Here is a 17,412-nt window from a genome sequence, read left to right as displayed (position 1 = left end):
CAGTTTTTAATATTCTCGACTGTGTCCCTGGCGGAAATCTCGTTGAGAGAGAGAGAGGGGCGATATCAAAGAGTGTTGTTCGTACATCGCAATTAACTTCTCCCAAGCGGGGAGGAGAGATCCTCTGCGAGATGATTTAATCCGGCTTCGTATTCCTTCGTATTTGTTTAAGAGTCCTTTGAGATTCCTCAACGCGAAAATCCACTTAGTGAGACTCGTTTGCGATACAAACACGCAAAAACGCGCTAACTGGCGGCGCTGGGGAACGGGTTTTCGAAGCAGGCCGATAGCTTCGTCGCCAGGAAGAGCTAAGGGGGATTCATATAGCGGGATTATTCTTTACACCGGGACCGACAGAGCCGAGGGACTTGCGCAAGGTCCCCTTCGACCTTAACCCTTACGGTATACCTAATCCGTTCGACGATCTTTTTCGGCAACTCGAATTCATCGATCTGCATGAGAATGACACGCACTCACGAGGATCGTAATTCATTCGCTCGTGACCGCCACGGTTTCTTTCTACGGAAAGAGACTCCAGTAAAGTGAATACACGAGGCGTCCCGTCGCTACGCTTAACAGACAATTCTTCGGTTAATTTGGAAATTGATTTTTTTTTTCTACCGCGAAAATATCTCCTCTTTCTTCTTTATCTTTCTCTCTCTCTCTTGGTCTCTTCCTTCGTCGCTCTCGGCGCTCGCAGAGGTCCTGGGCTGCTTTCGGCGAAGCTAATGGTGAACGCACCGTATGGGGGCCGGTCTCGTGCACTCGCGCATAGCAACAGAAACGAGAAAGAGGGTGACCGTGCGCGAAGAAGGATGGCGAGAGAGAGAAAGAGAGAGAAAGATTAGAGGCCACACACGGTCGTCGCGTGGAGCTTCTTTCACCTTGGTTCTTTACTTTTGTCTCTTTCGTTCTTTGTTTTGATTAACATCAGAGAGCATTGTATATTCATTTTTCACGATATATTTAGCATGTTATTATTATTCCAGACATTTTACACGTCATTAAGTAACTAATTGGCTGCAGTAAGGAATACGTAATATGAATCAAACGCCAATTTCGTGATTTTTAGTTCTATATTGCAAAGTGATCAGGAGATGGATAGATTTTTTAAAAACGCATGTAACACATGAAATTTATTTAAGGAGAATTATAGTTTGGTCATTATAATTTGAGATAACGTTGGCGCAGAATTTTATTTCTAATGTTTTTCGCAAAATTTGCGCTAGCGGAAAAGTAAGATTTTGGAGTTGATTCCGCATTGCAAAACTGCGACAAATTCGATCTAGGAAATTCAAATAAGAATAAATCTATCTTCTCCTCTAATACCTGCATATTTTTATAACATCGACTTATTTCAAAATAACAATAGTTTATTTTTAGAAAAGCATTCTCTGTAAAGGATTTGCAGGATAGTGTCCCGTTCATGAAAGGATGTACTTTACAAAAAGATATACTTGTTACGAAACTGAGTCTCTTAATAAGACCAGAGTGATTACACATCGCTCGATTTAAATCCGTTACGTTCGATTTAAATCAGCGAATGACATAAATGAGTCATTAAGAAATTGTCAACCCAGTTTATCGAGTGCGCGTGTTTAGACGAAAATTTTCTTTCTGTACCGAAGAAAAGAAGAAACGCGAGATAAGAAGTTCTCTATCGTTTATTTTCTTTAACGCTCTCTTGTTCTCAACGCGGCATATCATCGTTAGAAAATACGGATTAGACGCTTTTACATTAGATTACTTCGCAAGGCCTCCTTTTCGCGCTCCACGGCCGCGATTCTGAGACTCCAGCCTTCATCAGTTTCTACGTGCAGATCGTCGGAAAGCCATGCACGCTCCATCTAGCGAGTACCTCGATCAATCCGGCTCGCGCGCGGGCTCTTAAAGGGGGGGAACCTTTCCGCACCTGTATACTTTTGCCGGAGTCTTCGGTCTTTCGTTTTTCGAACGCTTAGCGCTACGCTAAAGTTTGCGCAGGTGGTTCTTCGACATCCTGTCCGCCCGTACATTCGTCCCTCCCTTGCTTCCCGCTGTCGCGTCGCTGCGATCGGGATACCAGTCGAGAAGAAGGAGAAAGAGATGGAGAGAACGAACGGGTGTGTTCCAATCGGGGGAGGAATGGGGGGATAGATTGTCAGCGACAGCGGGCGCGACGACAATGAAATCGTGGGGTGTCCCGTTCGATGAATTCGCGCCGTCTAATACCGGTTTCTCTCGCCCACGCGGTTTGAATCGAACCGAATCAAACGACGACGGTCGGCGCAAGAGAAATCCGTTCTTCAATTCGCTCGCTGACGTTCGCATATTCGCGTAAATGAAGGAAAACTGATTTGGAAGACTAACGATTTAATACGGAACTTTGTATGAAAACACAAGATGCTACGCAACAGGGGGGACCACGAAAATTAACAGCTAAATTGTAAGAATTTGTCCGATCAAACTCAGGATTCCCCTTGGAGATCTTGTATTCATCCCTTATTTATCATTACAGTCCTGGAGCCTTTTCTTGTTCCGATTATCTTGTATATCGATTACAAATGTTGCAACAGACGTAGGGACATAACATGTCGAAAATTTAATAAAAAGTTTGGAGAACTCGCCCAGGCAATAAATGACAGTAATGGAGGCTAGACCAAAGACTAAACTCGTGTTAGATAATAGAAAATATATCTGTAAATAATATTCGAAATTTAAGGAATTTTAATTTTAAAGCAACTTTATGGAGATAATCTCTCATGTGCACGATCGACTCTCCCTCTTGCCGTACGTATGAATTTAATTAATAATAAATAAATAAAAGAGATGAATTAATTTAATAAAGTCGCTCTCATGTAAAGTACCCGCCGTAATAACGCGAAATCGACCGGCTCGATCATGTGATCTCACCGTTGCGAGTGACCAACACGAGTCCCCGGATGGAGCGGGAATTATTTTTTCCCGACGGGCGTATGGAAAAAAATTCGACCGGGAAATATACCGCGCCGCGGCATCGGACGGAGGTCCGCGCGTCGTGTGCGCGCGAATTAAATTTCCGAGTAACCCATATACCAGGTGCGAAATAAGGTCGGTGTTCCCGGTATCGCTCCTCCGCGGTGAGGAAGATCCGCGCCTATAACCGGCTCAAGTTTTAACCGCGTCGAGTTACAGCGGGGGACGCCTTTATAAGCACACGGAAGTTTCGTTCTCCGCGCGGGAGGAGTTTTCCCGCGGGAGTTGACGGGAGGGTTTCCGATTTTATCCTCCCTCCCGCGGGGAGAACCGCCATAAATTAAAAAGAAGAAACGCCATTTGTGTTCGGAAGTGGTATTTTAAGCGTTTCAATTCACGGGCTAACACGAAAAGCGGCTAGACCGTTATTTGAAAATCTCGTGAGAGGTCTCCGTTTATCTTCATCCGCTCAAAGAGAGAGAATGAGAAAGGCGGAAGAGACGGGCGGAGCGGGTGGGGGAGGGAGGGAAGAGGAACCGCCATAAATTAAAACAATGAAATGGCGGTTTGGAAATGATATTTTAAGCAGCCGTGTTTGCGGCACTAACGGCAAAAATAGCGTGGGCGCTATTTAAAAAACCGTGAAAGTGATATACCGATCGGTTGCGTTTCCCGGGGGAAGAAGACTGCGGCACGAGGGATCGTAAATCACGAGGGACGTACGGTGTTTGAAAACGTTTAAATTCTTCCTTTTACCAAGGGAATGTAACCGGCACTTCTCAAACTCGCAAAGATAACATCGTCGAGACTTTTCGACGGTATTTAATGCAGATGCTAGCGATTTATTGCGGGAGTCCCATCAGCGGATTCCCGCACCAGAGGGCTTCGCAAAGTTTTCACAAATCTCAAATGGGAACTAATCGCGCTGTTGCGCATTGCCCGCGTTAATTCGCACTGTTGAATTCGTAGCGTCAAATTACATACTCGATTTGAGTCATTTTTAACCATTCCTATATTTCCTATAGGTCACCACTGCTTCTACTCAATATGTCGTTAATCTAATTAAAATAATGTTAATCTAACTAAACCAATGGAGTTAAAAAATAATACTATTTTGTGTGTTAAAATAATTTATTTTGAGACACACATCATCGTTAAAAATTATCGCAGTGCAAAGATCCCAGTCTATTTTTTTTAGAAGAGGCGTCAAGAAGACACGTCCTATCACAATATAAGACATTCAGAGCAACGTATTTCCTTCCGTGGTTCTTCCCACGTGATTTTCACAGGCGAACCGGTATCTGTCCGGTTCTTTTTGTAAATCAAGCTTTGGCAGGCAGACTTCGCCTGTCGAAGTAAAAAATAAGCGATCTGCCGTGCGCGCGTCGGTGATTCCGCGCTTCCGGGGCCGCGGCTCAGATTCGGTGCCCCTTCCCCCCCTTGTTCGCGCGAAAGTGTCGGCGTGAGTTCATTAGCCGCGCCGCCACCGCCACCGCCGCAGCGGCGGTGGCGGCGGCGGCGGCACCGACTGCTCCTCGTACTTCTTCGACGGTACAATCGATGCCGAAATAGAGTAACTAGTAGACGCCGATACAGCGCTGACCATCACCGTGTCGATGACCCGGTGGAGGCGTGCCAACCGAACAACCACCGTCCTGCCCGATCCGCGGGGGCCTTCTCGCCCTTTCCCCCCCCTCCCTCTTCTCGCGCGTTTCTCACCCTCGAATCCTCCGGCGAGATTTTCGCGGAGCATCGGAGAGCCCCGTATCAGAGTATCCGAGACGGGTGCCGATCGTCGATCGGCACCCCCTCTCGCGCGTTCCCCCGGCGTCAAGCGTCTCGGATTTTATCCCGAGATGCGACCGAACCGTCGTCGCTTCCGAACGGCGTGGTTTTCACGTGGTCGCGAGCATATCGATCCCCGGGACGGAGTCGGCAGATCGGATTCTGCGCCCTTTTCCCTTTTCGCCTCTCCTCCCTCCGCCCTTCCGCGTCCCTACCACCCTCTCTCGCGTCGCGCGCCGTCCTACCATCGCCTCTTCCTCTCGTCCCGCGGACGGGGGATATTTACGGCGAATTATACGATTCCGCTTTTTTTTTTTTTTACGTGGACGATTCGCGGCGCCGTTTTGACTGGGTGGCGCGGGGAAATGGGAAGGGAGAGGGTGGCGAACGCGAGTTCTTGGGTTTTCTTCAATAATTTATACCGTGGAAAAATATAAGCGATCGATCGGACTAGTTTCTCTCTCTTTCTCTCCTCATCTCCCCCCCCCCTCCCCCCGCTTCATCTCGCGGAACGTCATGGACCTACACGGCCTACGTGCGCGAATAATAACTTCGGGCCGCGTGGCTCGTTATGTAACCCCGTTCGCTAGGTCCGGCGAATTGATAAAGATAAGCGGGTCGCACGAACTTTTGGGCCAATCGGTCGTGTTTGTCCGAGCGAAATTACCTTTCCCCCACCCCCTCCAATGAACACGCCGATTACTCGAGTCGCGATTTGACAAAGAACCTCGTTTTTGGGTTTAATACACGTCTCATAAAATAGCTCTGATGAATATTAAAGGGTTTTAATAATAATAATAAATATGGGACTTTACAACCCGCGTGCACGCACTCTCGAAAACATCTCGAAGGAGAAGAGATTGATGAAGAAGGACGAACATTAGAGATAATGGCGTGGTAGATCGTTTACGTCTGTGAAGCTGTTTAATTTATTTCGATCGTTTCCTCTGAATGTTTCTGTTGTCATATCGAGCCGTAAAATCTTGACTTGAAACCTTCGGTTTTACATATCGAGGACATCGCGGACTGATTACGTTAATTTCTCTTCTAGGTTTACTATGCGAAGAAGAAAAGGAGAGCACAGCAGATGCAAGGGGAAGATGGCTCGCATAAGAAGGAGAGGAAACTCTACAACGACGGCTGGGACGACGATAATCACGATTATATCATCAAGAATGGGGAAAAGTTCCTCGATCGATACGAGATCGATTCGTTAATAGGTAAGACAAAAAAAAGGCAGTGCTTGAACAAATGATATCGGGTTAATCGTTATTTACCAGGCAAATATAATATCGCCATGATTTTTCGCGATGACGTAATCGATACTTACACGTGATACCGTCGTTTTTAACAACCGTGATGTTTAACCCGGGAACGGGCACCTATTTTTTTTTGCATAAATCTTCACCTGGACTTTTGTACCTCAATTAAAAGTCGTTGTTATTAATTACATATTTATTATTGTTATATGCATATTTTTTATTGTTCTGTAATTTATTAGCATTTGAGGACAATATGTATATAGATTTATTCAACATTTTCTGAAGAAAGTAAGGAGAAACCGAAAAAATATTTAAAAAACGAAAGAAACACATTAAAATTACTGTGACGTGAGCTTTATTTTTTCGATATTGGGGTGTAAAAATCACCCCAGGCGCCCGTTCCCGTGTTAATAAAGATATATTACATTTACTCAGATCGACCCGAATTCATTCTACGTAGTTATATATCGATGTACTTATACGTTTTCCGTTTACAGGTAAAGGCAGTTTTGGCCAAGTAGTGAAGGCATTTGACCACGACGAGCAAACGCAAGTGGCAATAAAAATCATCAAGAACAAGAAACCTTTCCTCAATCAAGCGCAAATCGAAGTTAGGCTATTGGAAATGATGAACAGAGCGGATACCGACAACAAGTATTATATAGGTACGCGCGGAGTACACGGTGTGCTATGTAGTTAATAGATAACGCGTTACGTGACGTGTCTAACGCCTTGTCTCCTTCCGATTACAGTTAAACTGAAGAGGCATTTTATGTGGCGGAATCACTTATGTCTGGTATTCGAACTGCTATCGTATAATCTATATGACCTACTTAGAAATACGAATTTCCGAGGTGTGTCATTGAACTTGACGAGAAAGTTTGCACAGCAACTGTGTACTGCCCTCTTGTTCCTGTCTACGCCGGAATTGAACATCATTCACTGTGATCTGAAACCTGAAAACATCCTTTTGTGCAATCCCAAACGAAGTGCGATAAAAATAGTCGACTTTGGTAGCTCGTGTCAACTTGGACAAAGAGTGGGTGTCTTAGAAAGTACTAATCAGCGAACATTCGCTTTCGCTCTGTCGCCCCTTTTCACACTTTCTTTCTTTTCGCGTTTTCGCAGATATATCAGTATATCCAGTCCAGGTTCTATAGATCACCAGAAGTCCTATTAGGAATACCTTATGACCTCGCGATAGACATGTGGAGTCTGGGATGTATTTTAGTAGAAATGCACACGGGAGAACCTCTGTTTAGTGGGGCCAACGAGGTAAAGACTGATCATTATGCAATTCTTCTTAATCGCGTCGAATTTGTAGCTCTCGATAATTAATCATTAGTACGAGACGCTACCGTTTACATGCCACGTTAAGATACATTCACAATGGCAAAAAACTTACTCGATTTGAAAATGCATGTTACATTCGGTGTAATACAGATCTGAGTTTGGCAGTGTAAATGATTTCTCATATGATTCGCAGGTCGATCAAATGAACAAAATTGTAGAAGTACTAGGAATGCCGCCGAAACATATACTGGACCAAGCGCACAAGGCGCGGAAGTACTTTGACAAAGTCCCCACGGATGGCTCGTACGTGCTGAAAAAGTCCAAGGACGGTAAAAAATACAAACCTCCCGGGACGAGGCGTTTGCACGATATTCTAGGTGTCGAGAACGGCGGCCCCGGCGGAAGGAGGATAGGGGAACCGGGCCATTCGATGTCCGATTATCTCAAGTTTAAGGACCTAATCGTACGGATGTTGGACTTCGATCCGAAGACACGGGTAACGCCGTATTACGCGCTTCAGCACAATTTCTTTAAGAGGACAGCCGATGAGGGGACCAACACGAATGTCGCTGCTGCCAATAGCGCGAGCACGAGTCCGGCAGTGGTGATGAGCCAGGATCACGGTAAGTTCGATCAATCGTTTGGCGCCATCCCATTTTGCCGAATCACTGTGTAAAATAGAGGAGAGAAGTACCGAATACGCATTTATGTGCTTCACAATCTGAGTTTCTCCGAAACTGGCAGGTTTTCAACGGTTGAGAATTGCCTTATTCATGTCCACCGTGTAACTCCGTGTCGCACGGGTACCATGATTCAAATAACAACAGCTGAAGTTGAAAACGTGTCAGGTTTTGCATTATGTCACAATAACTGTACCTTAAACGATTAATTGCAGCGAGAAATATGATCTTACTATCAAAGTATGGCTCTATGTCGCTTGATTTCATTCATCATTCATTATTAATATCGTATTTGATTACTTCACCTAATGATACATTTAATTCATAGTTTCCTCTAAGTCGGTCTTCTCAGCAAATGGGTGCCGCTATAGAAAGAAAAGTCACGACTTTTTCTCACTGCCCGCTATCTATACAGATAGAGTTTTTGTATAAATGTAATAATTAAGAGGCAGGTTAATATTTAACTGCAATCACATGTTCTGTTCAGGCTGCAATAGATTTCTTGAGAGCTTACAGGAATTTCCAACGTTTGAAATCGTTTTTGACGAACGATTTAAAAGAGAAATGACGCATTTGATCACGGCTAATGATATCTCAGCTGTTATATCTTTGAGTAATTGAGCACAAGGTAGATATAAACAGAAACTCAAGACGGACAGTTCTATTGAGAGTTTAGGAAGGTTTTGATTTGTGCAGAAAATAAGAAATTCTCCATCTTTTTTTGCAATCTCTTAAAACGAGGTATTTTCAACTGTTGTGCTTTTCTTAAAAAATCGAGATTGTATAACCGAATAAATATTAAGCAATATCGAGAATATTTATTCTGATAAATGTTAATTTTGCCGAAATACGTACGCTTGATTCCGCGATCAAACATAATCCCTATTTTTTCAATGGTATCTTTTATTTTCTGCGCAAACTAAACGATACTTGTTGTTGTTGCCCGTAGATATGATGGGGGGACAATACGTGGCTCGATGACTGTCGTATCCGCGGGGCGGCGACGACCTGTCCTAGGCCCCAACCCTAATCTTACTTACTAACATAAGTAAGTTCTGTATCTAACAAACAATCCTATACACGCTAAAAGACTAACGATGTCCCTGATAAATCATATCCTGGCCTCGAATGTATTACGCGAAGCTTTGCTTGCTTGAAGAATACTCCCTACTGGGACACGGATTGATATTACTAGCCCGTGCCTCCTTTATCGACACGATGTATTGATACGTCTAACGTCTACTGTGAGGCCAATTATTCATTATAACGCGAGACTGTCCTTTTGGATGACTATATCTTAGAACATAAGGACAAAAAAAAGAGAAAAAGAAAAAGAAAAAATAGCATCATGTCACTGCTGGAATATGTTTCTTTTTATCGTTTCTCGTGTTTGTCGCTGTGATTGAAAATGGTAAATTGTTTTACACGAATGTTGTCGGGGATGAGTATATTGCAGAACATATTCCAACTGAAAGTATTGCATCTGTGTTAAGCGAATTTCTGTTTTGTAGAAAAGTTTCTCACATCATTGTCTTCTAGTTTTTTTTGTGCATGCTTTAGCTGCTTGCATCGTGCACTTTACAAGTGCAATGCTGTAAATGGGACATGAAGTTGTAACGTTTCTGTGAAATAAGTCTTGTCTATATCAGTAATATACATATATATAAGTATTATATGTATATATATGTATTTACTATCGTATCCCACCGTTCTTCTTAAGTTTGCCTAATGTAAAATCCCAATTGCACATTAATTTATTACATATACAATTAAGAGAAGATTACGATGCAAATCGATTGCGCGATCATGTGACGATTTTACATCTCCTTAAGTACGCTACTCATATAACATAATTCGATATAATTACTTTGGCGAATCATTCTGTAAGCATATATTTTACAGCAAATAAAATGCATAGAGACCTTGCGTAGGAATTAAGATCAACAATTTCATACTTAATTACGGCGTGTCAAATATTTGTTCGATTAACTTAGCTGATTAAATTTATGGGGATGGAGAAAAATGTAATAGCAAATCGATACTTATCTGATGTTTAAAGAATGTATCGTCACGCCCTTTCGAACGTGCGTGAAGGAAAAGTGGTAGCGGTGGAGATTATTGCCTGCAAATGTCCCTGTAGACGTTTGAAATTTTATTTATCTTTATTCCCATTAGTGATTATTCGATTGTAAAAGCTAGAGCGGTTTTCGTGGATGATTATGGCATTAGTGTGTATATATATGTATATATACATATATATATATATATATATATATATATATATATATATATCGTGAGAAGATTATGTCCTATTTTCCCTACTGACTTTGTCTTTTTTCGATGTCCCAGGACTGGTAACCATGTCGGGACAGGGCAGCAGCAGCAGCAGCGGCGGCGGTGGCAGTCTGCAACAGATGCAAGCGTCGAGTCTCCCTGGTGGCAGCTACCAGCCCATGGACTGCGAGTCCTCGCCCCGTCATACGGGCAGTCGGCGTGCCATAACAACGGGCTACCCATCAACGTCGGCCACTGGGGTGTCCGCGTCCGCCTCGATGTCCATGCAATCCATGGACAGCTCCCTGATACAGAGCTCTCTTGGATCGTACAATAGCCTAATTCTTCCTGGTATACCCCATCTGCCTGCGATGATGACCTCGCCAATGATTCAGCAGCAGAACTTCTACAACTACGGCTACTCGACTACTGATACGCACGGTATGGTTAGGCAGCCGTCAACGGCGGCGTCCAGTAACCAGCGAGATCCAGAGAGAGAAGATAGCCCGATGGTCGGGGTATGCGTCCAACAGAGCCCAGTCGCTATCCACTAAAGTGGCAGGAAGGGCAACTGACTGTGGACAATACAGCTTGTCGCGAACGCATAACCGTGAAGAAGATGAGTAGCTAATTTACAAAGATGGCATGCCTTGAACGATGCTTTCGTAGCATTGACTGAGAAAACGACAGAAGGAAAAATGGCATGTAAACATCTTGGAAGTCGTTCCCCGATGCTGCTTTCTCATCATAAAGTCAAAAGGACACAAGAAGAGAAAAGAAAGACACACGGTGTCGCGATTAGCCTCTTCGGCAATGGATTCAAAAAATTTTTCGGACACGTTGGTTTGGCTGAACAATTCTGAAAAATACAAACAAAATTTCCCGGAAAATCCACGAAATAACCGCAAGTTACAAAGCCCAAAAATCTCTCTATGTATCAAGAGATCATAGAAACGAAAAAAAAAAAATACCCTAAGCTCGGCGGCGTTAACGACTGTATGAAAAATCCAACGAGTAGAAGAGAATGCAATGGGAGGGAAGGTGTGAGAGGAAACCTCTATTTCTGTTACGTTGCTGAATTTTCGTATTTTTTATCAAGCTGACTGGCCCCATGTTGAGAGCGGATATATGTGTCTAACACGGAAGATTGACGAAAGCTTCGAGCATGGACAGACAGTAATGGTCTAGTGAGGATGAACCCAGCTGGCCTCTCGGGTCCCTGCCCGATTTCCACAGACACTCTTAGCAGTTTTTAGCAGAAACGGCTGAGCGGAAAACTTTCGGCAACCAAACTGTGTGGCCTAGAGAGCGAAAAAGTGATAATTACTATTATTACCGCGTAAAAAAAAGAAGGGAAAAGTAAGAATTTACCAATGTAAGCATGTACTCCAATAGAGTTTTATACACGATGTCACGAATGTAAACGGTTTAGCAAGTACTTGCGAGCAAACAGTCGCGTCGACTGCTAGTTATTTGTACAATACACTTAGGTGAATGATAAGAGTGCAGCTTTAGGGTTTAGCTTTTAAGTGTGAGGAGGTAAAACACACACATACACAGACATTGTAAACTCGAATCTTTTATTTACTTTAATGGAAGACAAGGATGTTGCAAACGTCAGTTTGTTGTTGAACAAGGACTTTAAACAAACGAGGTTTGCGCGGCTTAACAACAATACATATTTATACATAAAAAAAAGCAGTAATAAGAAAGTTAAAAAAGCAGCATACACGTAAGATCGATCAAGAATGGTATAATCATACAAAGAACCTAGATCTTTATAATAAACAATACGCGCGTACTCGCATACACATGTTTCCAACGTCAATCGTCATTGATTTTTGCCGTTTTGCCCCGATGGTCGCTGCGCTTATGCCATTCGCACCAATCGTAATGCAGCCCCTTTATTTATATAGAGGACTCTACTTTTATTCGGCCCAATATTTTAAATTTCGATTAAAATGCGATTTTTTTTTATTATTTATGTATTGTATGACTAGATGACGAACAAAAATAGAAACCAATAATTTCTTTCTTATTATCATCAATACCATATTTTGTCATGAAACTACCAATTGTAAGTGTAGTATAGTACCTGAAGGCAGACCATTAAAAAATGCAACCATAATCCCTATACCACCCAGATGTTACAAAGGAAAAAAAAGTATGACTTAATAGAAAATAATAATAATAATATATGCTGTGTAAAGAGAAAGAAATCTTAAAGAATTATGCATGTTGCTTTTCTGTAATCATGATAGTAAAATATGGAAATACCAAGTCTGTTTACAAGGTATATTTTATATATTTGCGGCTTTTTTATACTCTTCCATGCAAAAAGAGAATACATGAACGGAGACTTTAAGCTTTAAACTTTAGAGAATTATTTATCTGTATTATGTCACATTTATTACACATCATATATGGGACGAGCGTAATCTTTTTTTTTTTTTTGTTGACGGATCTTACCGATTTACTGTTATGAAATTATTTTAAGACGTTCTATATATTTTGAATTTTAATCGTCTTTTTGTGGTCTCCGATATAGATGAAGCTACATGTGTAATTCTCAATATAACCGTCATCTTTAACGTTTTAATTGCGATATCTTTTTTGTACGAAAATTTTAATGCGTAAATATAAAGCAGAGCGGCAAAGCAATTTCGTCTGCATGACTGCGACTGTTGTCAAAAGAGCTTGGCCAAAAAAAAGAAGGTATTAGACGACCAAGAGAATTCTTATAATGTATTTTCTGGAAAAGTAACGAGTCTCACTGTGAAATTTAGATTTGAATTCTTGTTGTATTAGTTGTAAATATATGAGAAATATAAGATACTTTCGAGTAGCTGAGAAAAGTCTAACGTTTCACAAGCCATTCGATCTGCTAAGAATCATTTTATTCGTGCGGCCTTTCGAATGATTTGTATATTTTTATACACCTGCAATACAAAGAACATTTGCAGAATACGATTTAATGAGATATACACGAGACATTCTATATTGCAACTCAGATGTTGAAGTTTGTTATACTCGAATTTATAATAAGTTACCGAACGAAAAACAAATTTTCTAACAGTATCTAATAATATGTAAATCACCAACGGATAAAATAGGAATACGAAGCCCATTGACACTTGTACTATAAATGTTTTTATATCGCATTGAGATTTTACGGCAATCGGTGCTTAAGAGATACATTAAATTTCAAGAGTCGTAATGAGTCTGTGTTGTGATTAGATAGCTCGAAAGCAATGCTTAAAAATAGATAGATTCACTATGACATAAATAAATACCTAAAGAGAGGGGAGAGCAGCTCTCTGTAAAATCATCTAAAAAAAAAGAAAAGAGGAAACGTAAAACGGGATATGTCGCACCTTACCTCAATGATCTTTTTGATAATTTCCGCGGTTGAAGTTGTACAGGATATGATTTGTTAGGTGTAGAGAGATTAAATTGCGGGGACGTTCAGGATTTTCTGTGATAAATTCTGAGCGTCCTCGCGAACAATACCTTGTTGAACGGCAAAAATCAGTACGCTCTATAAATATAGACAATGTGCGATAGATATATATGTATAATATATATAATATTGTGTACATATTATATACGTAATATGTATAACATATATAATTAGATATATAAATATATATAATGTTATATATTATACATATTTTACATATTATACATATATTTATATCACGTGCCCTCTTCCGAATTCATCTTGTTACACGCTGTGCTCACTAGTCCCGCAAACAACGGTGTTCACGATATTCTCAGAGAGAGAAAAGCTATTCGGAAAACCTCTGTATACATTCGGATACTATTTTTCATCGTCCTCGAATCATTTCGCCGATTTCGCTCTCAGCGCGACAGGATGACTACGCGCGAGAGACAATTCTCGCGTCGGGATGGCTCATACGAAGGCACTCGGTATACCGGTCTTTCTCTCCAGTCCGGAGAGAGGTGTGCATAATCCGACCCACGACGACGGACTCCTGGGCACAGCGCCGCGTTTGATAATGCATCGAAGCGCATCGTTCTCCTTTCAACGATATTGTTGATTTTTCACTGGATGATTATTATCGTTTACCTGTAGCAAAGTGATCGATTGGTTAATAACGGCGCACGGTCTGCCAAGAAAGAACGCGTAAACTCTCTTTAACTGTCCGTATTGCGAAATACCGCGATGATAAAAATACATATGCAATGCTGGAGCTGAGTCGCAATTATATCAATTAACGGCCACCGTTGCTCGCTTGGCATACTTTCTCCAAAGACCTTCAGTTATCCTGAAATAAAAACCGCTTGATATACCCAACGCGGCGACATGGTTCTTTAGCGATACTCAATATTAATGAACACGAAGCTCATTTAGCGTCAGGTAAAAGAGAAGGCCGATCAAAAACGATCGATGTCGTTTTCTTCGTTCCACCGGCTGCGGTAGACGACTTCTGAAAAACTTATTCTCTCCGAAGACGTCCCTCCGACGCGAGAAGACACCACAGAAGCCGGCCGAGCCTCGATCCGAAACTCCTACCTGATGCAACGCAAAAAAGAGCCACCTCGCTAATGAGATTCATGCATGTGAAAGTTTTATATATCGGTCGCGCTCCTCCTTGGCAGACCGCGAGTTTTTTTCTTTCTTGGCGAAGCTAAAAGGGACACCGCCCGGCGTGTCCAGGCCGAACGAGTTTAGAGAAAATTTTTTTACGGGTATAGCCGCGGTAGGGCACGATTCTCGAATCTCGGGAGAAATATAGCAATTTAAAGCGCGTTTAAGACGCGTCGAACGAGCTGTGCGATATGTAGAAATTTTCTTCTTTTTTTCTCTTTTTTTTCTTCGTTTTTTTCCGCGCGTGAGAAAGAGAGGACGCGGCGAGGGGTTGCGTTTTTTAAAAGCGCACCCGTGCAACACACACACAGCCTCTCCCGATGGGAGAAGGGAAGCCCGGCGAAGCAGGACGAGAAATCCTCATCCCCCTTATAGGGTTCCTTTCGCTTTCCGATATGCGCGCTTTATTTCGAGTTTCGCGAGAGCCACACCACCGTCTCGGGATGAATTTGTCCACTCCATTCAGCTGTCGCAAAAATGCAAAGTATTTAAGCCAACTAGCAAGACAACAGAGATGTATACATTTATATAGCGTAAGATCCGGCCGCGGTTCATGTTCCAAACGATTTTTCACCGCGTACGCACACACATGCATACGTACATACGTATATATGTATTTTTTTTTTACATAAAACGTTAGATAATTTGATTTACAGAACGATCACGAGAGAGAATAACGAGCCGAACTGTATTTTAATTACTATTTATGTTAGTCGACGTATTATACGCGGGATATTTACGCATCGTTCGCATGCTTTTAAACGTTTATAAGCGCGAGAGCAATTTGTCGACGAATTTCCTTCATCATCCGTTGCCCAGTAATCTTTAAGTCACGCGCCGGGGTTTTTTTTTTTTTTTATTTGATTTTTCTTTCGGCTCTCCGAGCCGTTCGATCATCGTAATTTTGAAGTTTTATAACATAGACGTCCTATTTGTCTTTGGAAAGACGAAGATACAGATCTATTATACGAATATTCATACTGATCCATATTTGTATACATTGAAGACTCTGAAATCTCGACGAATAATTTGGGCAACGGAGGATTAACGCGCTTCTTAATTTTTTGTTCGACTTGTAATTTTTGTTGAATTATCGATCCGTGATAAATCTTTAAGGAAATCTTCCTCCCGTGCGTGTTTTCGCGCGCACGTCTCCTTTTACGATTCGATTACGTACGGGCTTGCAAATCTGACATTTGCGGGGCGCACGTGCGGCCTTTGAAAAAGTCCGCGCGCTCGCGAGAGGCAAACTTAATTAATTACGAGATCTTTGGAACATGTTGCCGCGGCGGAAATAAAGTAACCTAAGTTTCCTAACGTCATGAGTAAAAGCATTGTGTTCAGAAACAAATATAACTATAATACGACTGACAGAAAGAGAGAGAAAGAGAGATGCGCCTGAGGAGGCAACGCGTAAGCGTCCTTTGAGAATCACGAGCGTGAAAGGTTGATGATATATCTGGATGTCCCGTTCGGCATGCACCAATCGGGACAAAAAAATATAGGGGATGAATGGGACGGAGAGCGAGAAGAAAAAAAGAGAGAAAGAGAGAACGTGTGTGCGTCCGGTTGTATGCGTGTGTGTATGAGAAAGAGAGAAAGAGAGAGAGGAAGTGGTAAAATGTTAATTAAGAAACAAAAAACCGATTTATTAAGATGAAAAAAAAAATAATTAACAAAACTCCATACCGGATGAAGGAAAATGAACTTGTATCTAACGTGTATACATTGTCATAACATTATTATGATGATTATTATAATTATTATTATATATAATAATGTAATTGAAAATTTGAAACGATATTACATAAGGTTAATAATAAACAAAAGCATCTTCACCTTCTGCTGTTACCTTTTCTTCCGTTGACCTTTCGCGCTGCACCCGATTTCCACTATTATACGAGAATCTGCGTGTGAGAAGAATAAAGCGCGTTTAAAAAGAAAAATTCTGAAAAAATATATAAAATTTCTTAGATGCTTTCAGAAATAATGAGGATTCGGAATATTTCAGTATCCGTATGTATGAACATTTTTGATAATAAATTACACAGATTTTCTCATATTCAGATTTTTACAAAGATGTGTTGGCAGGAAAAATCTGAAATATTTTATTATTACTTTGTCAGAGTTTTTCTGAAAAACGTTTCAATATTCGTATAAAAAAATCAGGATAAGCTGATTTTTCTTCTATTGTCAGTTCGATGAACAGATAATTGAGAAGGGGATTAGAGATATGCGTATATAGATTCGAGAGACGCGTAAAAAGAGCATTCTATATAAAATACGAAAGCTGAAACCGAAACAGGGGAGTTTCGTGTGAGTTCATATCTTCTTTTGTAGTTTAATTTAATTTACTTTAATAATTAAATTTAATGAAATTGAATAATTATTAACAAATATTTAATATCAAATAATTTATTAAAAATAAAAATAATGAAATAGCAATGCGGTATACATAATTGATGAGTCACCTTAATAATAAATAATGCAGTGTAAAAGGGAGCTTAATTTAATCTTCAGCTCAAAACCGAAAGACTTTTATCATCATCAAGAAATTGAGAATTTAAGATTG

The 17,412-nt window shown here is 41.3% G+C and overlaps 1 protein-coding gene across 1 annotated transcript in view; it reads left to right on the top strand.

The window, feature by feature from the left end:
- Mnb (minibrain) overlaps window positions 1–16,683 on the top strand; it is a 79,487-nt gene extending 62,804 nt beyond the window's left edge. Inside the window, exons 4-9 of the mRNA XM_071776788.1 lie at window positions 5,771–5,939; window positions 6,479–6,646; window positions 6,734–7,020; window positions 7,110–7,256; window positions 7,468–7,897; window positions 10,304–16,683. Coding sequence (XP_071632889.1) covers window positions 5,771–5,939; window positions 6,479–6,646; window positions 6,734–7,020; window positions 7,110–7,256; window positions 7,468–7,897; window positions 10,304–10,782 — 1,680 coding nt within the window. The 3' untranslated portion in view covers window positions 10,783–16,683. The remainder of the gene's footprint in view (window positions 1–5,770; window positions 5,940–6,478; window positions 6,647–6,733; window positions 7,021–7,109; window positions 7,257–7,467; window positions 7,898–10,303) is intronic.
- The last annotated feature ends 729 nt before the right edge of the window (window positions 16,684–17,412 follow it).

The sequence above is a fragment of the Temnothorax longispinosus genome, chromosome 4 (genome assembly GCF_030848805.1).
Source record: "Temnothorax longispinosus isolate EJ_2023e chromosome 4, Tlon_JGU_v1, whole genome shotgun sequence".
Classification (NCBI taxonomy): Eukaryota; Metazoa; Arthropoda; class Insecta; order Hymenoptera; family Formicidae; genus Temnothorax; species Temnothorax longispinosus.
This window is presented reverse-complemented; position numbering and strand designations above follow the sequence as displayed.